The sequence below is a fragment of the Telopea speciosissima genome, chromosome 10, assembly GCF_018873765.1.
Source record: "Telopea speciosissima isolate NSW1024214 ecotype Mountain lineage chromosome 10, Tspe_v1, whole genome shotgun sequence".
Classification (NCBI taxonomy): Eukaryota; Viridiplantae; Streptophyta; class Magnoliopsida; order Proteales; family Proteaceae; genus Telopea; species Telopea speciosissima.
The window spans coordinates 10606999-10633743 of NC_057925.1; the positions used below are offsets into that span (position 1 = coordinate 10606999).

Consider the following 26745-nt stretch of genomic DNA (forward strand, 5'->3'; position numbering starts at 1 on the left):
CGCATGATTTGTGATATTAAAGTGGACGTGTTTGATTTATGTTGTACTATCTCTTTCTCATAGACGAGTGCCTATCAATTCTTTTTGTTAGCTGATTTGTGGGGTATGCAGATATCTTGATTTTATTTGGTTTTGTTTCGTGTTGGTGTGATCTCAACTCCTTGTATGCCAGAGTTGAGGCTGCCCTCCCTTTGGGTTTTTGGCTTCGGCCTATCTCTTGTATATTTTCACTTTTCTCTTCTTTTTATAAATTGATATTACCTATCAAAAAAAAAAATAAATAAATAAATAAATAAATAAAAGAGAAGTGAGAGAGGGAGACAGAGAGACCGACAGTGAGAGAGAGAGAGGGTCTGACAAGGAGGCCGAGCAGGCGAGCACCCCCTCCCTTGTGCATGTGTGTGTTTGGGAGCCACATAGACTGCTGATGTGGCTTTTGTCCACTGTTTTACAAAAACAGAAAAAGAAAAAAAGAAAATGGAAGGTGAAAAAAATTTGAAAATTAGAGGTTGAACAAGATAAATGATTTTTAGGGTCTAAGCATAGATCTTATGGATTTGGCCTAAATCTTTATGGGCCTAATTTAAAACACTTGATCGACCTAATTCTAAGTAATGATATGCTACAGATTTTTGTGCTTCATAAATTATTTTGCTCAAATGAGATTTAACATACCTAAATTAATGAACTAGCATATACAAGTGAACGAATTTCACAATCTAAACCCATATGAGATCCTAATGTGACCTACCAAGAAAGTAATAATGATATGAAAACACAACATGGACCTTATTAGAGCCTAATATGAATAATGACTTAATTTAATAAAATAAAAGTATAGATAATCATAATTACAGATAAAGGGGTTTGTTTCGGTACTTAAAATAAATGATCATTGATTGAATAAATTAAATAGATGAGCAAAGTAATATTAAATTCAAATTTTAATGTTAGTATATTTGATGATGGAACTTAAGATTTGATTAAAGTTAATAAATCAAGTAGAAGGAAGGTTAATTCGATTAACTGGTTACCTGGACATTAAAATGAATAAATCTATGTAGTGATACATATACTAAATAAATGACTCTAAAAGTTAAAAGAAAAGTGAGGATCCTAAATCCTAATATAACTTTAGGACTTAAAATAATATCTAAGGTTAGGTATATGTGAATAATTTTAATAAGAACAAATAATTTACTGACTCTAACAATTAAATAATTACATAAGGACTTTGAACCTAAGGAACTTAATAGAAGGATCATGAGCAATAAAAGGATTTACAAGCTAGAATGAAATCCTAAACTAAAAGGATACGCAGCGCAATTCGAAATTCAAGGACACAAGCAAGAGGGAGTTCTTCCAGCTTCTTTCAAGCACAGATTGTATTGTGAGTGTAAATATTGTTTACTTTATGAATTTCCTATGTTAAATGTATGTACTTGATATGGAGATGATTTTACTTTATGTTCATTATAAAATGTAAATGCATGTATCGATGATGGGATTATATGATGATTTCGTTATTATGGAGAGTATGATATTCATGGTTTTTTTTTTTTTTTTTGATGAGAAATCAAAAAACATATATATTAAACAAACTGAAAGAGTACAAAGTTCATGTGATAGGTATTCTTAATCATGTTCTTAGCTATAGTTAGACAAAAAGTATCTCCATTATTCTTAAAATATACATCCTGAGTTAGGTTTGATATATATAGTAGGTCTTTGAAAAGATTCTAAGGCCATGGGCATTTGGTTGGAGATGGAAGAACATCAGTGATCCATTTGTTGGCACACTATATTTCTTTAATCTTCAACCCAATGCAGGCAGTATGGTCGATTCCTTTTCGGATCGTAGAAAGGTCAGGGAGTAGATCTTCAGTGGCTCGGATGTTTCCTACAACAAAAAACTTAAACCTGCCATCTATAAAAAAGATATAGGACCACCCTGCAACAGTCAATCTAGATGTATGGTATCCTGCACAGATTAAAACAGGGAAATTGAGCAAAGGTAAGTTAAAAGAAGAAATGTTAAGAGAAACCAGTGAATGTTGTTGTATTACATCCTAGGAAGAAAACGAGAGGGGGGAATAAGTTTTGATCAACGGTCCATTTGTGGATATGATTCATGATCCACATAGGATCGGGTTTCTCCGAGCCAATAACAACTTTATTCTTAGTTAGCCAAATATAATAACATGTGATAATAAAAATACAAAAAAACCCATAAAACTACTTGGCTATCAGACCTGCTAAGAAAAATAAACAAACAGAACAGTTTCAGATGGAAACGAAAGGATTGTTATGATGTTACTCCAGGTATTGAGTGGAATTGTATGAAGGACATAAAAGATCTGTTATTGTCATGTAGATCATGGGCGTGGCATTTACTTTTCCTTCGACAAAGTTGACCTTCAAGTCCTACCCTGATGATCCCCATAAGGTGAAATTTTATTTTAGTGAAGGTTCAGAAATGGTACGTGGCAGAAAAAAAATATTTATTTTAAGAAAAAATTCACGGACACCCCTTGCATTTTAATCGAATGGCACAAGCACTCCAAAAACTTTCGAGATATCATGGACCACCCCTTATGTTTTGACTTTATTATTATTAAGTCCACTCCGTTAGGTGTTTACAGTTAAGTGATGGTTAATTTTTTCTAAATGACAATACTACCCTTACTTAACCTGGTGAACTCATTCTTTTCTTTGGCAAGCCCCTAACTAATTCATCTTCTTCTTCTTCCATTTTTTGTTTCTCCATTTTCCCACCTTCCATTATCATAATCGTGAGTGAACCCCTTCTTATCCTTTGATTCTCTTTCACTGAACCTGAATCCCAATTTTCTCCACTTGTCAATTCACTTTCCTCCCCCATCTCTACCTTCCCTGCAACTACCAAGACACCGTCCCTATTTGAAACGCCGCCATCATCTATTTTCTGCTGCATCTAAACCCTCTTCAGTTTTATTGATTGAAATCTCTAAATCCTGACCCCATCTTTGATTTCACCAATAACCTAACCCATCTCCTCCGTCCCTGATTCCACTCTATCTCTACCATGGCTGAACCCCATCTATCTCACTATATTTCCTATAACTATTAAAGAACAAAATCTCCATTTTTTCTGGCTTTGACTTAGGAATCCCCCTTTCAGTCCCTGAAATTAAAAATTGCTTCTAGTTCCTATTTCGAATAAAAAACTTGTGTCCTTCTTTTAGTTACCTGATTGCTGCTCTTATGGTTCTAGAATTTCTAGGTGCCTTATTTTTTTGAACTCTTTTAAGTTTCCATGGAAAATGCTACTAAATGCAGTAGAAAGGGCGAAATAACCGCCCTACCCTTATGAAAAATGGAAATGCCACCCCCATTGATACCAATGGGTATGCTATCACTGGCCCCCACGTGCATGTAGGGGTTACGTTCCCCCACAATGAACATCAACACTTATATTATATAATATGTACTATATAATATATTATCTTAATATAAAATATAATATATATATACTACTTTATATATTATAATAGGGAAGCAGTTTTCTGTACAGGAGTGTGGCCTACGCCAGCACTCCCATATGTCTATCTATCTCCTGCTCAAAACAAGGGGGCAGAGCTGTCTTTTTACATGGGGAGGAGAGAGATAGACTCATGGGAGTGCTGGCGTAGGCCACACTCCCGGACAAAGAACTTTCTCCCATTATAATATTATATTATATAATATAAAAGGAAGGCTCTTGTTATATATATACGAATAACATAATAATAATATGGAGAAAAGAACAGTACTACCTGATCATGTGGCTCACGTAGCTCTTACGCCTAGACACAGAAGCATGCAAAAGTATCACACGGCAATGCTTGCGCATGCGTGTCCATTGAACAGCGTGCATGTGGAAGTTCTAAAGGCCTAGATAGCAATTTCTTGCACTAATGATATATTCTTCACTTAAGCATACCAAACATATTTTTCATTATATAATCTATTAAATCTGATAGTAACCAAACGATTATTATTTATAAGCCATATCCCAATATCATAATTGATTATTCATAAATAGGTCATACATATATAAGTATAAACAATGCCACAGAGAGTCTTAAATTAAGGAGCAAAATAATTTATGAACATTTAGCATATTAACCAAGAAAATATTGGAACCCATTTATTGACCAAGTTAAAGACCGTATAACAATTGATCAAGATTAAATATCACTAAGAATGAAATTATTAGAATCCATCTAATAAATGGTTCGTTTAAAAACGGTTTAGAGTTAAACAGGTCCCTATCCCAGTTAAGGCCTGGTAATCAACTGAGTCCAACCCGATTAGCTAAATGGATGGTCACAGTGCATGGCTAGAGATTGGTGAAGCCAAGTTAGGCCTGACCTGTTGGCAGTCCAAGATTACAAGGTACATCATCGGAAATAAATGGATGAATACGAGTCTCTAAAGCAATAATTGGATCTTCAAGGTTTATCACATGGGTTGGAACTCCAGTGCTGCAATTGTACCAAATCAACTTGTCAAAATTCGTCACCAAAATACTATCCATAGTGTCCATTGCCAATATAAAATACTGGCGTCCCACAATCCGGTTTAGTGGTTCCAAGCTCAACGTGTATTTCTTTTTCCATGTCGTCTCTGATTTCAAGTAATCTTCCATCACCCACACCTCAATCCATGACCAAGATTCAGCCGTCTCCTTAAGTTTTGGAGTGTATATCATCCCAAGATGCCCATCACAATTCACTAAGAAATTGTCAAAATTCATAGCTTCTACTTCTTCCTCTTGGGATTGAGGAGGCAACATGATAAACCTACAATTCTCTTTATAAAGATCGAAAGCAAATATTTGTTTTTCGTTACCAAAAGAGGTCGTTAACCAGTGAAAAGAACCATGCAAAAAAACCTCCCGTTTCAAATAAGATAACCTCGGAAATTCCCAATGCGTCCTCCATGCCCAGTTCTTGGAATCAAATATCTCACATCCACAACGGGATGAGAATCGAACAATCTTGTAATGCAACGGATTTGATTTCACTACCACTAACCCCATTGTCTCTGGGTAATAACCATTCATAGGATTTGGAATTTCTGTCCATTGCCTCGTCGCTGGCTTGCACACGTAGAACCTGATGATGATGATGAAATTGGAGTGGTAAAAATACAAAATATATATATAATTAGGGAAACATCAAGAAGTGCACAAGGCTCCAGCCACTACGTAATCTGGGAAAGGTCTGACATCATAATGTACTGTTTTCATAGAAAAGCTGTTTCCAAGCTCATCTAACCTGTGACCACTTGATCACAATAAAACAATCTTTACCCTGTTAACACCAAGACCCACGTACCCTCTAAACAATATTAAGACCTAGAACATAAATTTTAGTAATTGAACATTCTTTAACCAAAAGAGATTAAATTAATAAAAATAGCAATTAATACCTCTTTGGGCCCGGCTTGTGATCGCTTTTACTCATGCAGCAAACCAGACCTTGTGCGTGATAAGAAGAGGTACATATCCTACGGTTTATCCCTGGTATAAATTTAAGAGAGATCGATGATGGTGATGGTGATGGTGATGGTGATGGCGATGGCGGCAGCAGAGAGGATGCATTAATGGAGCTGACAAAGCTGGTGTGAAATCTCTTCTCAGTAGCATATTGAATGAAATAGCCAGAAACTGATTGTGTCCTCTGACAATGGAGGCGTCTGAATGTGGAGTCATATGTGAGAGCATTCCAATCTCTACAAACCCATTTGCATCGCCGAAGAAGATCATCGAGAGCCACACGAGTTAGTATCTCATACAGGATTTCACCAGGTAATATTATTGTTGGTGAAGAAGAAGAAGATCGTGAGTTGCTGCTGTACTCTCCTTCTTCTTCTTCTTCTTCTTCTTCCTTCATTATTCACTAGCGGAAGATATGGTTGCTAAGAAGAACAATCTCAAGACATAGGTTTTCTAAATTTAAGAGTTAGTTCGGAACTTAAATCGGTGCGTTTGCTTAGAGGTTAAGTAGGTAGTTAGTTAGCCTTGTAGAACTTGGAGAGCAAGTAATGGATTAGTGATAATATTCTATTAATGATGAAAAGCATCCTCAACCTTCGGATTTGGATAATTCACCTCCCTAACCAGAGGTTAAGATTTTGTCATAAAAATTTGAGCTTTTCCAAATTTTGGAAAGATGAGTTTTAATAGTATTCTACTAGTAGAAAATCTTCTTATTTTTTTCTTTTTATTTTTTATTTTTATGTCAAATAGGGTTTGAAGATTCATGGATTTTGAACAACATTCTCCTCAACATCATGATTCATGAACGAGTTTAGACCTCTATTGTATCAACATCCCCAAACTGTGAACTCCTACAAGGCTTTGCTATCCACAATGGCGTGGAGACTCTTTAGTGATCCAATGTTTCACTAGACACAATTCTTGAAATCAACTTACTTTTCAAAATGTGATTTTCTAGAACCTACAATGGGAAATTCCCCATCATGGATCTGGAGAAGCATCATCGAGGGTGTAGGAATGTTCTGACAGAAGGCCTCCTTTGGAAAATTGGTGTTGGGGATAAAATTCAAATTTGGACAGACCAATGTGTAACAACCTGATTTTCCCTAGAAAATCTTAAGACATGTTTTCCGTAATCGTCAGGTGTTGATCGTTTCGATCCCCGACAAACTCCTAAGATTTAATATTTTTCGCCCTAAGATAATTTTATTTACAAACTTTCGGTGATTTTCTCATTTGAAAATGTGTTAGGTGATGGATAGCATACAATGATTTAGTTTTGAGAACTTAATAAAATATATTTTGGTAAAAGAGAATTTAATAAATTAATAGCTTTGCCCATTTGTTTTTATTTTAACTATACAGATAATAGGTCCCATGTTCAAGCTCCATCAATAACATTTTATATAAAAGAATTAAATAAGAGGTTGAAGAAGATAAATGATTTTTAGGGTCTAAGCATAGGTCTTCAGGGTTTGGGCCTAAATCTTTATGGGCCTAATTTAAAACACTTGATCGACCTAATTCTAAGTTATGATATGCTACAGATTGATAATTAGGGCCTTCACACATTGGTTAAATTACTAGTATGAGACTATTTACATGGATTTTATTATGAATATATGAGACTATTTATAAATCTTGAACTCTAATAGAATCTAATATGTTTAAATAAGTTTTCATATTGATAAAAATCTTATTTAAACATATTAGGTTCTATTATTTATTTATTTATTTTTTGTTTGGCTAAAAGGATGATTTGTATTAAAGAAGGAGAAAATTTACAAGAAAGAAGAGGCTTACATCCAAGAACTCAAACAAAAAGCTAGAACCAGACCCTCCTCGACAACCAGAAAAAATAACAACTAATAAAATTGATATCTCGGCCTACACTACACATCCAAAAGAAGTTCATATTGAATGTAAGATGGAAATAAAGACACCATTAGTGAAGAGATACTTTGCTTCACTGCTGACTTAGCTAAGAAATCTGCCACCGGATTACATTCTTTGAAACAATGTGAGATCTTCCAATCAATAGATTGAAGATAAGAATGTAAACCCCACCAACATTGTCACAGAAACCAGGGATATTTCCTTGAGAAACAGAGATGGCCACAACATTTGAATCACACTCTATCCAAAGAGAAGAAATATTCATCCTACGAGCATGATCTAAGCCTAAAAAAACGAGCATAAAACTCAGACTCAAAGTTATTTTTGATACCCAAGAATTGCCTAAATGAAAAAACCACAGTAGCCTGGTCGTCTCGAAAAACTCCTCCAGCACCTGCACGACCTGGATTACCTAGTGAGCATCCATCAATGTTGAGCTTTATCCAGAAAAAATCTTCAGATTTCTTTGTGGCTTTCGAAAGAGATAATGGAGGTTCAAATGTCTTGCCAGAGATAGGTCAGCTTGAGAAGAGACATGCACAGAGCGCAAAGTGAGCAGAGAGAACACTCAACACTCCAAACACCAAATCTGAAATTTGAGCTTGGGATCTATATTTTGACTCAAATCGCCTATGATTCCTCTCCAACCAAATAAAATACGGGATCATAATCAACCTGCCATCACACCTCCTTTAAAGAAATAATAGCTGCTTTCCGCTTCTACCAACGAAAAATTTCCAAAAAAGAACTATGATGAATCCATCCCAAGCCAAGGGCTGAAGAAAAATGAGACCAAATTGACCGAGCAAAATCACAACCAAGAAAAACATGGGATAAAGGTTCTTCAGCCGAGAAACAAAAAATATATTTGGAAGGAAAAGAAATACCGTTGGCCAAGATTTTATCATCAGTTGTTGGAATCTTACCATGAAGGAGTTTCCAGCCAAACATTGATTGTCTCGGTGGAAGACCTTTTTGCCAAATAACCGAGGACCAAGCTACCAAAGTATGACTTTTCCTGATGGCGTCCCAAGTAGATTTGACAGAAAATAAACCAGATGAGTTAAGGGACCATTCACAGGAGTCATCCCCTCTCTTGACGGGACCTCTTAGGTTCTATTAGAGTAACATGAACCTAGCATACTTGAATGGTTCATTATTAATGAATTGTTTTACTACTAATATGGGTGTTTCACGTAAGTCGATCATTGATAATGAATGGTAAGTCCACCTTGTGCTTGTGTCTTCTCTGGTGATATCCGTGCTCTCCGTCTTGTGATTTCGTTCGTCTGCACTTTTACTCCTCTCTGCAATGGATGGTAATCCTAAGCAAGGAACTCCTGCTCCTCTTCTTCATTCACAACCTCAACCTGAAATCTCCCAGCAACAGACCCCTCTACCCACCTCAGAGGCATCCAACCTTTCGCCAATTCCACGCCCACCCCTGATGGAGATGAGGACACTGATGATGATGATGATGATGATGATGATGATGATGATGATGATGATGATCTGGAATTAGAAGAAAGTTTGGAAGAATGGCTGAACCAAAACTTCGACCTCTGTCTGGTAGGTCAAATTGTAGTCGTAAGGCTTGGAATCCACAGTACCCGGTAGCCGTGACTCCCCTTCATGGTTATAGCTAGGTTCTTGTTCCAGTTCAAACACCCTCTCCCTCTTGACATGGCAAACGGTGGTTATGAGTGAAGAAGGGCCATGGTCTGTGGGTGGAAATCTTATTGTAATGGAAAGGTGGAGATCTGATGAAGACTGGTCTTTTCAACATGTTGAGTATTGGGTAAAGTTCCATGAAGTTCAACAGGAGTTGTTTACCCTAGAGTTTGCTTTCCAGTTGGCACACAAAATTGGAACACCAAGTGAAGTTTCACTCTTTCAGGGCATGCAGTTTGGAGTGAGGACTTTGAGATGCAGGATCAGTATTAATGTGCTTAATGCCCTTCCCTTCGAAATGTTATTAATATTAAACGAGGAGGTCGGGGAGCAAGATTCCAATTTCAGTCAAGTATGAGAGACTCACCCTTTTCTGCTACTACTGTGGACATCTAGACCACGAGTCCAAGAGGTACGTTGTGATGTTCAACTCATTGTGGTTTAGAAATGATCATTCAAAATAGTGAGGGCACCATACTCCTTTCTAAATCAAACTGTCTATGCTTTGCAAATATGTTGGTTGGAGATGCTCTAGCTATCGTGTTGGTCTATTGGAGAGGATATTTAGTTGGGGCTGGAGTTCTTAATGATGGAATCTCCCTGTAAAGAGTTAATATGTTTGTTACCTTCACAACCAGTCTTCCCTACCTCCTTTGTCAGTTCAGCCTATTGTTGCAAACATATTGTATCTCTCCTCTCAGGATTGTTGTTTGTTTACAATTATTTCTAAGGAATCAAACACTGTTGCAGATTCCTTAGCTTGGAAGGCTTGTACAACAGTTTGGCTATCATCCACGGATTTGGATTCTCTATGGCGCAACTGCCCGTCCTGCCTGTGCTGTGCAGATACAGGGCCGTGCATAAAGACCACCTTACCCTTGCCTGAGCGCCTTACCCAAGTGAGGGTAAGGTGGTCTTTACACGCGGCCTAGCGTTTGCAAAGCACAGGCAGGACAGGCAGCTGCACCGTAGAAGATCTGGATCCATTATCCACTTTATAGTTGAAGGAGCCTTGTAACCCCCCTAGCCACGTCTCCCTCACATTTGAATGAATAGATCATCTTTTACCAAAACCAAAAAAAAAAAAAAGGTATATAACTTCATAAATTATAACCAGGGATTGAAAATTTTGGATTAATAAGTTTTTCTTCACCCACGGAGCAGGACGAATCTTTTCAATTGGTACAGATCACAATTTGTGGCATTTGCAGAAATGGGCTAGTTTTAATTGTTTGACAGAAGCGCTATTTGCTGAGAAATAAAAATGTATATAAAAAAATCTAACACAGAAATCTAAAAAAAATGCAGAAAGGTAGACGTACAGATTCCTCCTACCTGAGAATCTTCCACGCAAAAAAGAAGAAGAAAAAGAATGAACTAAATACCAGTTGGAAATTCAAGCTTCTTCACTTCGGTAGGAGCTCTGGTGATGCAATTGTAGGATATGAGCTTGTCAAAAGTCTTCACCAAAATACTATCCATTTTGTCCATTGCCAATATATAATACCATCCCACAATCTGGTTTAGTGGTTCCAAGCTCAACCTGTATTTCTTTTTTCAAGTAATCTTCCATCACCCATAGCTCAATCCATGAACAAAAAAAAAAACTCCTTGTAGAACTTGGAGAGGAAGTAATGGATTAATGACAATAGTGATGAAAAGTATCCTAAACCATCGGATTTAGATATGCAAATTCACCTCCCTAACCGAAGGTGGAGATTTTTCTTTAGGGTTTCGAAATTTTGGAAAGATGAATTTTTGAAGGATTCTATTTGTAAAAAACACTTTTGGGTAATGGATTAATGAGTTATTGAAGCATCCTAACCATCGAACCAAACTTTAAAATCTAGGTTGAAACCAAAACAACAAGATACAAAACGGCAGCACCAAAATTTATATAAAAATATATGTTTTTTCCATACGTATGAATATATTTACATGATAAACCTTTTTTTTTTTTTTTTTTTTTTGTGGTAAATGATATTTACATGATAAACCAAAACCAAATTGATAAGAGAAATCGAAACCAAATCCAAATCGTTGCATCCTTATTGGATCATGTTTTGGACTCACTCATTCTCAAACCAAAACTGATCCAATGTGATAATATTCTTTGAGATTCTTTTCTTAAAAAAGAAAAAAAAAAAATTTACCATAAAAAAGTTGAGCTTGTGATGCTAAATGAGTGGTTAAAGTTAGACCCTTATTGTATCATAGTGGGCCGAATTTGAATCTAACCTGCTCCAGTTCCATTTTGGATTTAGAAGGTCTAATAATTTTTGCCATAAGTTTTGACCAGGTCTTGAAAATTATTGTTTAATAAGTTTTTCTTTACCCATGGAGCAGGAAGAATCTCCTCACTACTCATTAGGTGACCCAGTGATTGGATGTTTATGTCATTATCAACTCCCACCTTTATTGTATAAGATCGAAAACATCGTCCGTAATCGGTTCGGATGATAATTCATAGTAATATATGAAAGGAAAAAGTTAAGTTTTAGAACTTGGGCGGTCAAGACTCCTAAGTTTTTACTTTGAATAAAAGTCATCCACATAATCAAATTCAAGTCTATATAAAATGACCACATATGGTTTCTCACTCTGATTTATGCTTGGCATGTGACCATTTCGTCCAACTAAGTGAATGTAAGCATGTGACATCTTCCTTGATCATTGAATTCCCCAATAAACGTGGCTGAAGGAAAACTCAGTCCTAATTAATACAAAGAGCAACAGAAGTTGTATATTTTCAAGTGCAAGATCAAGCTCTAATGGGTAGATCTAAAACTGAAAGTGCTCACCTTTCTCATCAAAAGAAAGTTCCTGTGCTGGCTCTAGATTATTTTTTCTTTATTCTATTGGATTCTCTTTTGGCCCTTAGATTACAAGGTACATAATCGGAAATAAATGGATGAATACAAGAGTCGGGAAAAATAGTTGGCTCTTCAAGGTTAATCACTTTGGTTGGAACTCCAGTGCTGCAATTGTACCAAATCAACTTGTCAAAATTCGTCATCAAAATACTATCCATTGTGTTCAATCCCAATATAGAATACCCATGTCCACTCACATTCCCGTCTGGTATTATCAAGCTCAAACTGTATTTCTTTTTCCATGTCTCTGCTTTCAAGTAATCCTCCATCACCCACACCTCAATCCATAATGAGCAAAATTCATCCATCTGGTTATGAGTGTATATCAGTCCAAGAAGCCCATCACAATTCACTAAGAAATTGTCAATTAGAGGCTCACCACAATTTATGGCTTCTACTTCCTCCTCTTGTGATTGAGGAGGCAACATGATAAACCTCCAATTCTCTTTATAAAGATCGAAAGCAAATATATGTTTTTGTTTTTGTTTTTGTTTATCAAAAGAGGTCGTTAACCAGTGAAAAGAACCATGCAAAAAAACTTCCCCCTTCAAATCAAAGTGAAGCCAACAAGACAACCTCCGAAATTCCGAATGCGTCCTCCATGCCCAGTTCTTGGAATCAAATATCTCACATCCATAACAGGATGAGAATCGAACAATCTTGTAATGCAACGGATTTGATTTCACTACCACTAACCCCATTCTATCTGGGTAATAACCATTCCTAGGATTTGGAATTTCTGTCCATTGCTTCGTCGCAGGCTTGCATACATAGAACCTGCTGATGAAATTGGAGTAGTAAAAATTCAAAATATATATATAATTAGGGAAACAATAACACCACCTTGAACAAAACAGGCGTATCAAGTGCACGAGGCTTCCATAGAGAGATTGTTTTCAAGTTCGTCTAACCTGTGACCACTTGGTCACAATGAAACAATCTTTAACCAGTTACACCAAGACCCACCGTCTAAACAATAAGAGACCTAGAACATAAATTGTAAGTAATTGAACATTCTTTAATCAAAAGATATTAAATTAATAAAAGTAGCAATTAATACCTCTTTGGGCACGGGTTGTATTCGCTTTTACTCATGCAACAAACCAGACCTTGTGCGTGATAAGAAGAGGTACATATCCAAGGGTTTATCCCTGGTATAAATTCGAGAGAGATCGATGATGATGATGATGATGATGATGATGCATTAATGGAGCCGACAAAGCTGGTGTGAAATCTCTTCTTAGTATCATATTGAATGAGGTAACCAGAAACTGATTGTGTCCTCTGACAATGGAGGCGTCTGAATGTGGAGTCATATAAGAGAGCATTCCAATCTCTACAAACCCATCTGCATCGTCGAAGAAGATCATCGAGAGCCACATGAGTTAGTATCTCATACAGGATTTCACCAGGTAATATTATTGTTGGTGAAGAAGATTGTGAGTTGCTGCTGTACTCTCCTTTTTCTTCTCCTTCTTCCTTCATTACTCACTAAAAGAGTTGGAAGAGAGGAGGTAATTAGAGGAAATACTTACCGTGGTTCGATTCCTGGAACCTAGGTCCACACAACACACATGTGGCACCCTCTCTGTAGAAGAAGATTTATAAGATTTACAGGAAGATTTACAGTTATTTGTTTCCTTATTCTCAGTGATGTTAACTTGTGAGAGATTTGCTTTGACTGTGGCAGATGGGATTGATGTGTCATCCTTATCTCTTGGAGAGGAAGTAATGGATTAGTGATAAAATGCTAATAGTGATGAAAAGCATCCTCAACCTTCGGATTTAGACATGCAAATTCACCTCCCTAACCAGAGGTTAAGATTTTGCCAAAAAATTTGAGCGTTTTTGCTCAAATTTTGGAAAGATGAGTTGTTGTTGGATTCTACTAATAGAAAACCCTTTTTATTTTTATGGTAAATAGGGTTTGAAGAATCATGGATTGAACAAGATTCTTCTCAACATCATGATTCATGGAAGCGTTTAGACCTCTATTGTATCATTATTGGGTTGGGCTTGAGTGACCGGGTCCAGTTCCATTTTGGTTCCAGAAGGTCTTATAGCATATAACGTCCCAAACTCTGATTTCTTAGAAGGCTTTGCTATCCACAATGGCATGGAGACTCTTTAGTGATCCAATGTTTCACTGGGCACAATTCTTGAAATCAATTTACTTTCCAAATTGTGATTTTCTAGAAGCAACATTGGGAAATTCCCCATCATGGACCTAGAGAACCATCATCGAGGGTGTAGGAAAGTTCTGACAGAAGGGCTCCTTTGGAAAATTGGTGTTGGGCACAAAATTCAAATTTGGATAAACCAATGTGTAACACCCTAATTTTTCCTAAAAATCTTAAGACATGACATGTTTTTCGTAATCATTAGGTGTTGATTTAGTATTTTTCACCCTAAGGTAATTTTATTTACAAACTATCGGTGATTTTCTCATTTGAAAATGTGTTGGGTGATGGATAGTATACAACAATTTAGTTTTGAAAATTTAATAAAATATAATTTGGCAAAAAATAATTTAATAAATTAATAGCTTTGCCCATTTGTTTATATTTTAACTATACAGATAATAGGTCCCATGTTCAAGCTCCATCAATAACATTTTATATAAAAGAATTAAATAAGAGGTTGAAGAAGATAAATGATTTTTAGGGTCTAAGCATAGGTCTTCAGGGTTTGGGCCTTAATCTTTATGGGCCTAATTTAAAACACTTGATCGACCTAATTCTAAGTTATGATATGCTACAGATTGTTAATTAGGCGCTTCAGACATTGGTTAAATTACTAGTATGAGACTATTTACATGGACTTTATTATGAATATATGAGACTGTTTATAAATCTTGAACTCTAATAGAACCTAATATGTTTAAATAAATTTTTTATATTGATAAAAATCTTATTTAAACATATTAGGTTCTATTTTTTTTTTTTTGCTAAAAGGATGATTTGTATTAAAGAAGGAGAAAATTTACAAGAAAAAAGAAGCCTACATCCAAGAACTCAAACAAAAAGCCAGAACCAGACCCTCCTACCTTCGGCAAGGCCATCAACAGGAGGGATTGAAAGGCACAAACAAGCAATCCCTACAACCAGAAAAATAACAACTAATAAAATCGATATCTCGGCTTACATTTCGCATCCATAATTAGAAGTTCATTTTCAAAGTAAGATGGAAAAGACACCATCGCTGAAGAGATTCTTTGCTTCGCTACTGACTTTGCTAAGAAATCTGCCACCGGGTTACATTCTCTGAAACAATGTGAGATCTTCCAACCAATAGATTGAAAATAAGAATGTAAACCCCACCAACACTGTCGCAGGATCCAAGGGATACTTCCTTAAGAAACAGAGATGGCCACAACATTTGAATCACACTCTATCCAAAGAGAAGAAATATTCATCCTACGAGCATGATCCAAGCCTAAAAAAAGAGCATAAAACTCAGCCTCAATGCTATTTTTGATACCCAAGAATTGCCTAAAGAAAAAAACATAGTAACCTGGTCGACTCAAAAAACTCCTCCAGCACCTGCGCGACCTGGATTACCAAGCGAGCATCCATCAATGTTGAGCTTTATCCAAGGAGATGGAGGGGCAACCCAAAAAACCTTCTGAATTCTTTGTGGCTTTCGAAGGAGATAATGGAGGTTCAAATGTTTCGCTAGAGATAGGTCAGCTTGAAAAGAGACATGGAGTGCAAAGGGAGAAGAGAGAGCACTCAACTCTAACACCAAATCTGAAATCTGAGCTTGGAATCTATATTTTTACTCAAATCGCCTATGATTCTTCTCCAACCAAATAAAATATGGGATCAGATCAATCCTGCCATCGACGCCTCTTGTACAGAAATAATAGCAGCATTCCGCTTCCACCAACAAAAAATTTCCAAAAAAGAACTATGACGAATCCACCCCAAGCCAAACGCTGAAGAAAAATAAGACCAAATTGACCGAGCAAAATCATAGCCAAGAAAAACATGGGAAAAAGGTTCTTCAGCCAAGAAACAAAGATCATATCTGGAAGGAAAAGAAATACCCTTGGCCAAGATTTTATCATCAGTTGTTGGAATCTTACCATGAAGGAGTTTCCAGCCAAACATCGGTTGTCTCGGTTGAAGACCTTTTTGTGAAATAACCGAAAACCAAGCTACCGGAGAACGACTTTTCCTAATGGCGTCCGAAGCAAATTTGACAGAAAATAAACCAGATGAGGTAAGGGATCATTCAAAACAGTGATGGCACCATACGCCTTGCTAAATCAAACTGTCTATGCTTTGAGAATATGTTGGTTGGAGAAGCTCTAGCTATGAGTGGTGGTCTATTGGAGGGTATTTCGTTGGGGCAGGAGTTCTTAATGATGGAATCTCTCTATAAGGAGTTAATTTGTTACCTTCACAACCAGTCTTCCCCACCTCCTTTGTCAGTTCAGCCTATCGTTGCAAACATATTGTATCTCTCCTCTCAGGATTGTTGTTTGTTTTAAATTATTTTAAGGAATCAAACACTGTTGCAAATTCCTTATCTTGGAAGGCTTGTACAACAGTTTGGCCATCATCCACGGATTTGAATCCTCTACCACGCAACTGCCTGTCCTGCCTGTGCTGTGCAGACACAGGGCCGCACATAAAGACCGCCTTACCCCAGCCCGAGCACCTTGCCCGAGTGAGGGTAAGGTGGTCTTTACACGCGGCCTTGTGTTTGCAAAGTACAAGCAGAACGGGCAGCTGCATTGTAGAAGATCTGGATCCATCATCCACTCTTGTTGAAGTGAATGTATTGTCCATTGACACAAAGATCTCTCAATAGATAGAATATAAAGAGGTTACAATCGTGGGATCCTTCTTAGGATACATACATGGAAAGAGAATGAGATATGGTTGCATAAAATATGCAAAAAATATAGAGTAAAGCTATAGTGAATATTATGAGCTGAGTTGCCATGTTTGAATGGATCTCATATCATATGTGGACTGCTGATAAGGAGAGAATCCTCGGTTTCCATTCTAAGAGGAAACCGTGTTGCCCCATGTGCAAGTCATCCGAGAAAGACTGTTATACCCTTAATACACCCCCTCAAGGTGGAGATTTCGGAACGCGAATCTTCAACTTGTCGCGTAAAATTGAAAACGGGCTATGCCAAGGGCTTTGGTGAATGTATCAGCCGACTGATCCTTTGTAGAGATGAACTGGACTTGAAGAAGTCTTTTTGCAACACGGTCACGAACAAAGTGGAAATCAATTTCCACGTGTTTGGTACGTGCATGGAAAACAGGGTTGGCTGAGAGATAGGTTGCGCCAATATTGTCGCACCAAAGAATTGGCGGCCCAGACAAAGGAAACCCAAGTTCCTGAAATAGAGATTCCAACCAAATGGGGTCAGCAGATGCATCTGCAAGAGCCTTGTATTCAGCCTCTGTAGAGGACCGGGCAACAGTACGCTGTTTTCGAGAGGTCCAGGAAATAAGGTTTAGGCCAAGGAAAATAGCAAACCCACCAGTGGATTTGCGATCCAGGGCATCCCCAACCCAATCAGCATCAGAGAATGCCTATAGGGAGCGTGATGTTGAGCACTCAATTAGCAGTCCATGAGTGTGGGTACTCTTGAGATAGCGAAGGATACGCTTCACAAGTTGCCAGTGGTCCACTGTAGGAGAATGCATAAAATGACAAGCCCGATTTACAGCAAAAGAGACATCGAGGCGTGTCAGTGTAACATATTGTAACGCTCCAACAATGGACCTATATTCTGTGAGGTTTGGCATTGGTGCACCCCCTGAATCCGATGCCTTAGCAGTCGTTGCCATTGGTGTTTTAACCGGCTTGCAATCTGTCATTCTAGCCTTGTGCAGTAAATCAGTGATATATCTTGTTTGGGTCAAAAGAATGCCGTTAGAGTGAGAAAGGACCTCAATACCCAAGAAGAAGTGTAGGGGCCCAAGGTCCTTAATGGAGAACTCATGCGAAAGCGGATGGAGAAGTGAGGTCACCATCCGTGGGTCATTACTGCTGACCAATATATCATCAACAGAAACCAATATATAGCAAACCTGGCTGCCATGGCGCCAAATAAATAATGATGTATCCGTCTTGGAGCCCTGAAATCCAAGACGAAGAAGAAACTCGGAAAGGCATTGGAACCACGCCCTAGGTGCTTGCTTGAGACCATAAAGTGAGTGATGTAGCTTGCACACAAAGTCTGGATGGGTCTTGTCCACAAAACCAGGCGGCTGTGACATATAAACTTCCTCTTCCAAATAACCGTGGAGGAATGCATTGTGTACGTCTAACTGATGGACAGCCTAGCCTTGTGAGACAACAATAGACAAAACACTCCGAATTGTGGTGGATTTCACTACAAGGCTGAATGTTTCACCATAATCCAGCCCCTGTTGTTGGTGAAAACCCTTTGCAACCAAGCGGGCCTTGTATCGTTCAAGGGTGCCATCAGCTTTACGTTTAATTCGAAACACCCATTTGCACCATATGAGATTGTGGTGTGGTGATGGAGGAACTAGTGACCACGTGCCGTTCTTGATTAAGGCATTGAATTCTTCAGACATAGCAGCTCGCCATTCAACGGACTTAGATGCCTGCGAGAAAGATGTAGGCTCAATAGAAGCATTAGTACCATTAGTAGCAACCAAAGCACGGGGTCCTGAAGTTGGGTTTATGGGCTGGGTCTGAGCATAAATATCACTCAGAGGGCGGAGACGCAGTGGTGGGGAGGTGGGAGAGGGTTCGGCCAAGGGTGAATGGGGCGGGGAAGTGTTTTCGGCCAAGGGTGATGGGTCGGCCAAAGGAATGGGAGATGGAGGTGGTGGGTGTTGGCGTGGGGAGGGTGTGGTAGCCAGGTCCGGTGCAACATGAACAGGGGCAGCAGCCCAAGGGACCTCCACCGTATAGAGAGGCTTAGGTGGAGGTCCTAGAACGGACTTGGAGAGGGGACAGATGGACTTATCGAAGCGAACGTGGCGAGCAGTTATGAACTTACTAGTTTGAGGATTAAAACTTCTATACTCATGATGAGAAAGACTATACCCAAGAAACACACACGGAGGCGAACGGAAATCCATTTTGTGGTGGTTATACGGACACAAGTAAGGGAAGCATAAACAACCAAAAACACGCCAGAAATTGTAATCAGGCACCCTGTGAAAAACAAGCTGATAAGGAGAAACACCACCAGAGACAATAGACGGCATACGATTGATTAAAAAAACTGCAGTTTCGAAAGCAAAGTGCCAGTAAAACTGCGGGACACCACTTTGAGCAAGAAGGGTGAGCCCCGTCTCAACAATATGGCGATGACGACGCTCAACAGCCCCTTGTTGCTCATGGGTGTGAGGAGAAGATAACCTGTGCGAAATCCCAAGCTGCAGAAAATAAGAGGGAAGATTGCGATACTCCCCACCCTAATCAGTCTGAACAGATTTAATTTTGCGGTCAAAGAGGTGCTCAACAAGGGCCTTAAATTGAACAAAAATTTGAAAGACTTCAGATTTACGCACAATAGGATAAAACCAAATAAATTTAGAATTGTCGTCCATAAAAATTACATAATACCGATGTCCATTACAAGAAGGAACCGGGGAAGGTCCCTAAACATCACTGTGAACACGATCCAATGGAAAGAGACTCCTACTATTAGTAACCGGTAAAGTGAGACGATGGGCTTTACCCTGCTGGCAAGCACTACAAAGAGAACCCAAACGAGAAGATGAGAAAGGTAAATTATGCTGGCGAAGCATTAACCGAAGGAGACGTGCATGAGGGTGGCCAAGACGATGATGCCACAGATCAAGGGAAGTGCGAACTGACGCATGAACAGATGGAGAAGATGATGAAGGAAACTCATAGAGACCACCTTTACTCGGTCCGAATAGTAGAGTTGACTTGGTGACCTGATCCTTCACAAGAAAATGAGAAGGGTGAAACTCAAAAAAGACATTGATATCACGAGTAAACTGATTAACAAACAATAAACGCTTAGAAATAGATGGAACATGCAACACATTATGTAAATGAAAAGAACGATCAGAGAAAGACGGCAAAGTGGTGTATCCTAAATGGGAGATCTGAAGCCCCTTACCATTACCAACATGAAGTTGATCCAAACCTGTGTACTCATCATACTGAGACAAGGAATGCAAATCTGGAGTCACATGATGTGTTGCACCGGTGTCAGGATACCAGGGGAGAGCCGTGTGTGGGTGTGGGGTCAGTAGATGAGGTGGGTTAGGCTGGCCATAGGGTGGGATGGAAGATGGATATGTATAGTGGGCCGTGGGATAGGCACTAGATGATGGGTAGGGCTGGTTTGGGTTAAGTGGAAACCCGTGCTGTGGACGGTAGTAACAATGATCAGTGCTATGATTAGTCCGACGGCAAATGGTGCACCAAAAACGGCTTGAAGACTGGCCAACATAACCACCACGGCTGCCACGGCCACCACGAAACCGGCCACCACGGCTACCGCGACCACCCCGATTGGAAGGGGCAGCGTCACTAGTGGGAGAGATGCGCTGAACAGTGTTGGCAGAAGGAGATGAGGCAGCAGTAGATGTATCAGTAATAGTGAGAGCGGTCATAGTGGTGCCATGAAGAAACTCATGGTTGAGAAGCATGGCTTGGAGATCATCGTACTCAATTGGGGCAGTGCGGGTGAGTAGAGAGGAAACCATGGCACGGAAATCCGACTTGAGTCCTTTGTATAATTGAAGATTGAATGCACTGGCACGCAAAGGCTGTCCTGCAGCCGCAAGTTCAGCAGAGATCTGTTTGGCACGCTGTAAAAATTACGAGATGGATTCATTAGATTTTTGGGTCAGATCATGCATGGCCATAGTGAGGGACATGATCCGACTCTCAGATGGGGCAGAGAAGGTAGTGCAAAGAGCAGTCCATATGTCACGGCTGGTACGCTTTCCAAGTACAATAGAAAATACTTCTTCAGTGAGAGAGGAGAGAAGGAGACTCCGGATCATGGAGTCCTGACGACGCCATGTAGCAGCTTCAGTGAGAACCGTAGGGCATGGTTTAGTACCATCAAGATGACCAAAGAGGTCAAGACCATCAAGAAACAATTCAACTTGAGATTGCCAGTATAAAAAGTTCTTAGAAGTTAGTTTAATGGAGATGTAATGGTGTGCATTAGGGAAGGTAGGAGACGGCATGTTCTCCGAAGAGGAGGAGAGAACGCTAGAAGGGGTAGAGGAGAGAGCACTTTCAGTCATTGGTGAAAAAGAAAAAGAAAAAATTCTATTTGGATCAGAGAGAACTCGTGGGAGTCTTTGTGGCTCTGATTACCATGTTGAAGTGAATGTATTGTCCTTTGACACAAAGATCTCTCAATGGAGAGAATATAAAGAGGTTACAGTCGTGGGATCCTTCTTAGGATACATACATGGAAAGAGAATGAGATATGGTTACATAAAAGATGCATAAAATATAGAGTAAAGCTGTAGTGAATATTATGAGCTGAGTTGCCATGTTTGAATGGATCTCATATCATATGTGGACTGCTGATAAGGAGAGAATCCTCGGTTTCCATTCTAAGAGGAAGCCGTGTTGCCCCATGTGCAAGTCATCCGAGAAAGACTGTTATACCCTTAATAACTCTACAGTTGAAGGAGCCTTGTAACCCCCCAGCCCGGTGTCCCTCACATTTGAATGAATAGATCCTCCACAAAGCCAAAAAAAAAAAAAGAGTATAGAACTTCATAAATTTTAACGAGGAATTGAAAAATATGGATTAATAAGTTTTTCTTCACTCAGAGCAGGACGAATCTTTTCAATTGATACAAATCACAATTTGTGGCATTTGCAGAAATGGGTTAGTTGTAATTGTTTGACAGATGCGCTATTTGCTGAGAAATGAAAATTTATTAAAAAAATCTAACACAGAAATCTAAAACAGATGCAGAAAGATAGACGTACAGATTCCTCCTACCTGAGAATCTTCCACCCACACAAAAAAAACAGGAAGAAGAAGAAGAAAGAATGAACTAAACTACCAGTTGGAATTTCAAGCTTCTTCACTTCAGTAGGAGCTCTGGTGATGCAGTTGTAGGATATGAGCTTGTCAAAAGTCTTCAACTATTCATTTTGTCCATTGCCAATATATAATACCATCCCACAATCTTGTTTAGTGGTTCCAAGCTCAACCTGTATTTCTTTTTTCAAGTAATCTTTCATCACCCACCCATAACTCAGTCCATGAACCAAAAAAAAAAAAAAAAAACCCTTGTAGAACTTGGAGATTAAGTAATGGATTAATGATAAGAGTGATGAAAAGTATCCTAAACCATCGGATTTAGATATGCAAATTCACCTCCCTAACCGAAGCTGGAGATTTTTCCCTAAAAAATTTAGGGTTTCGAAATTTAGGAAAGATGAATTTTTGAAGGATTGTATTTGTAGAAAACACTTTTGGGTAATGGATTAATGAGTTTTTGAAGCATCCTAACCATGGAACCAAACTTTAAAAACTAGGTTGAAACCGAAATAACTAGATACAAAACTGCAGCCCGAAATTTATATAAAAATATATTTTTTTTTCTCATATGTATGAATATATTTACATGATAAATCTATTTTTTGTTTTAAAGGATATTTACATGATAAACCAAAACAAATTGATAATAGAAACTGAAACCGAATCCAAATCGTTGCACCCTTATTGGATCATGTTTTGGACTCACTCATTCTCAAACCAAAACTGATCCAATGTGATAATATTCTTTGAGATTCTTTTCTTAAAATAAAAATAAAAATAAAAGATTTTGCCATAAAAAAGTTGAGCTTGCGATGCTAAATGAGTGGTTAAAGTTAGACCCCTATTGTATCATAGTGGGCTGAATTTGAGACTGACCTGCTCCAGTTCCATTTTGGATTTAGAAGGTCCCAAAGTGTCTATGAACTCTAATTGCCATAATATTTGACCAGGTATTGAAAATTATGGTTTAATAAGTTTTTCTTTACCCATGGAGCAGGAAGAATCTCCTCACTACTCATTATGTGACCCAGTGAATGGATGTTTATGTCATTATCAACTCCCACCTCTATTGTATACGGTTGAAAACATCGTCCCTAATCGGATCAGACGGGACCGATGGTAGTGGTGAAAGAATTCTTACTTCAAATAAAGATGATAATTCATAGCGATACATGAAAAGAAAAATTCATGTTTTAGAACCTATGGACCACCAAGACTCATGAGTTTTAAGTTTTTACTATGAATAAAAGTCGTCCACATATTCAAATTAAAACCTATATAAAATGATCATATATAGTTTCTCACTCTGATTTATGCTTGACATGTTAAAATTTCATCCAACTAAGTGAATGTAAGGATGTGACATCTTACTTGATCATCGAATCCCCCAATGAACGCGGGTGAAGGAAAACTTAGTCCTAATTGATTAATACAAAGAGCATCAGAAGTCGTATATTTTCATGTGCAAGATCGAGCTATATATGATGGCTAGATCTAAAACTGAAAGTGCTCACCCTTCTAATCAAAAGAAAGTTCCTGTGCTGGCTCTAGATTATTTTTTCTTTATTCTATTGGATTCTCTTTTGGCCCTAGATTACAAGGTACATAATCGGAAATAAATGGATGAATACAACACTTGGGGAAAATAGTTGGATCTTCAAGGGTCATCACTTTGGTTGGAACTCCAGTGCTGCAATTGTACCAAATCAAATTGTCAAAATTCGACACCAAAATACTTTCCATTGTGTCCATTTCCAATAGAGAATACCCTCGTCTACCCATATTCCCGTCTGGTCGTTTCAAGCTCAACCTGTATTTCTTTTTCCATGTCTCTTTTAAGTAATCCTCCATCACCCAAAGCTCAATCCATGATCAAAATTCATCAATCTCCTTAAGTTTAGGAGTGTATATCATCCCAAGATGCCCACCACAATTTACTAAAGTTTTGTCAGTTCCAAGGTCACAATTCATAGCATCTACTTCTTCCTCTTCTGATTGAGGAGGCAACATGATAAACCTCCCATTCTCTTTATAAAGATCGAAAGCAAATATTTGTTTTTGTTTACCAATGGAGGTTAACCAGTGAAAATAACCATGCAAAAAAACCTCCGGTTTCAAATCAAATTGAACAGAATAAAGCAACATCCCAACTTCTGATTGTGTCCTCCATGCCCAGTTCTTGGAATCAAATATCTCACAATACTGAAAACAACCCCAATAGTAACAGGGTGAGAATCGAACAATCTTGTAATGCAACGGATTTGATTTCACTACCACTAACCCCATTATCTCTGCGTAGCAGGTTTGCACACATAGTAGCTGATGATGATGAAATTGAATTAGTAAAAATGCTATATATATACATACATATAATTTAGGAAACCAAATAACGCCTACAACTAAAATGGCGTATCAAATGCACGAAGCTCCTGTCACTGCATAATCTGGGGAGGGTCAAAACTCATAATCTATGCAACCTTACCATTGCTTTCGTAGAGAGACTATTTCAAAGCTCGAACCTGTGACCATTTGATCACAATGGAACAACCTTTACCCTTACACGAAGACCCACCTTCTAAACAATAACACCTTGAACATAAATTGTAATTGAACCAAAAGAGATAAAATTAATAAAAGTAGCCATTAATACCTCCTCTTTGTGCGCGTAAAGCGATCGCCTTTACTGATGCAGCAAATCAGACCTTGTGCGTGATAAGAAGAGGTGCTAATCCAAAGGTCTATCTCTGCCATAAAATCAAGAGAGATCGATGCTGGAGAGGATGCATTAAGGGAGCGGACAACGCTGGAGTTGAATCTATTCTTCATAAAATACTTAATGAAGTAACCAGAAACTGATTGTGTTCTCTGAGAATGGAGGCGTATGAATGTGGAATCATATGTGAGAGCATTCCAATCTCTGCAAACCCATCTACATCGCCGGAGAAATCATCGAGAGCCACATAAGTTAGTATCTCGTACAGGATTTCACCAGGTAATATTATTGTTGGTGAAGAAGAAAAAGATCGTGAGTTGCTGCTATACTCTCCTTCTTCTTCTTCTTCTTCCTTCATTATTAACTAGCGGATGATTTGATTGCTAATTAGAAGATCAATCTCAAGAGATAGCTTTTCTAAATTTAAAGAGTTAGTTTGGAGATTAAATCGGTGCGTTTGCTTGGAGGTTAAGTAATGGATTAGTGATTATATTCTAATAGGGATCAAAACCATCCTCAACCTTCGGATTTGGATAATTCACCTCCCTAACCAGACATTAAGATTTTGCCATAAAAATTTGAGCGTTTCCAAATTTTGGAAAGATGAGTTTTAAAAAGATGAGTTAAGTAATGGATTAGTGATTATTTTTTTCTTTTTATTTTTATGGTAAATAGGGTTTAAAGAATCATGGATTTTGAACACCATTCTCCTCAACATGATGATTCATTGTATAATTATTAGGTTGGGTTTGAATGACCCGGTCCAGTTCCATTTTGGTTCCAGAAGATCTTTAAAGCGTATAACTTCCCAAATTGTGATTTTCTAAAAGGGTTTGCTATCAAAAATGGCGGCGAGACTCTTTAGTGATCCAATGTTTCATTGGGCACAATTCTTGAAGTCAATTTAATTTCCAAATTGTGATTTCTTCGAAGCAACACTAGGAAATTCCCCATCAAGGACCTAGAGAAGCATAATCGACGGTGTAGGAAAGTTCTGAAAGAAGGGCCCCTTTGGAAAATTGGTGTTGGGGACAAAATTCAAATTTGGACAGACCAATTTGTAACATCCCGATTTTCTCTAGAAATCTTTAGACATGTTTTTCATAATCGTCGTTTCAATCCCCGATGAAACCTTAAGATTTAGTATTTTCATCCGAAGATAATTTTATTTACAAACCTTCAGTATTTTCTCATTTGAAAATGTGTTAGGTGATGGATGGCATACAACAATTTAGTTTTGAGAATTTAATAAATTAGTGGTTTTTACTGTTGGTGAGTGGCTTAACCCATTGCTTTATATTTAAAATTTTAACTATAGAGATAAAAGGTCCAATGTTCGTGCTCCATCAATATCTTTTTATATAAAATAATTTTAAAACATTTTATTTGTCACCTATAAGTGGATCCCACCTGAAGATGTGGATGACACGTGTCATTGTAGGAAGCAAGGGCAAAGAAGGAAAGAAAAATGCATGAAATGTGATCAGGACATGTGTCATCCTAGGTAGCATGTGCATGGGTACTTGGAGGGGAGAAGGTGATATTGATGCTTATGTGGCAGTGGGGCTGCCACTTGGAAGGATAGGTTACGAATGAAGGGTGGATCATTGGTTGGTATACACGGTAACAAGAGGGTGAGTCAAAGGATATTAAGGTAAACTTACCTTAGTCAACCTGGTTGCATGGAAATGAATTGGTCAAGGCAAGACTAGGATTGTAATTTTGAGAAAGAAGGGTGTGTACCCTAGTCAAAGTAAGTGCAAGTGAAAGAGGATATGTGTATTCTACTTCTACTAGGAAACTATTGTGGGAGTCTCGGGTTTGTTAGGGCTGATATCCATACGATACCAATCTGGATCAATCAAAATCAGTTTGTATCGATAGAAAATGACAAAAAAAAAATGGGATTTTGTTGGATAATTTTCAATATCAGCTATTATCGGTTAGAAAATATTAAAAAATTATGAAAAATAAAAGTAAATTGGAAATCATGACGGATACCGATCCAATCTGGACCGATTCCATCCCGCGATTACAAACCATCTTAGAATCGTAAGTTGAC

The 26745-nt window shown here is 38.1% G+C and overlaps 1 protein-coding gene across 1 annotated transcript; it reads right to left on the bottom strand.

Annotated features, from left to right (window-relative positions):
• Nucleotides 1-4381: 4381 nt before the first annotated feature.
• On the bottom strand, nt 4382-5918 carry LOC122643205 (F-box protein At5g07610-like). Its single transcript, XM_043836852.1, has 2 exons — nt 5455-5918; nt 4382-5138 (listed from the first exon to the last, which is right to left on the bottom strand). Exons 1-2 carry the CDS (start codon nt 5916-5918, stop codon nt 4382-4384), a joined length of 1221 nt encoding a protein of 406 aa, XP_043692787.1.
• Between the last annotated feature and the right edge of the window lie 20827 nt (nt 5919-26745).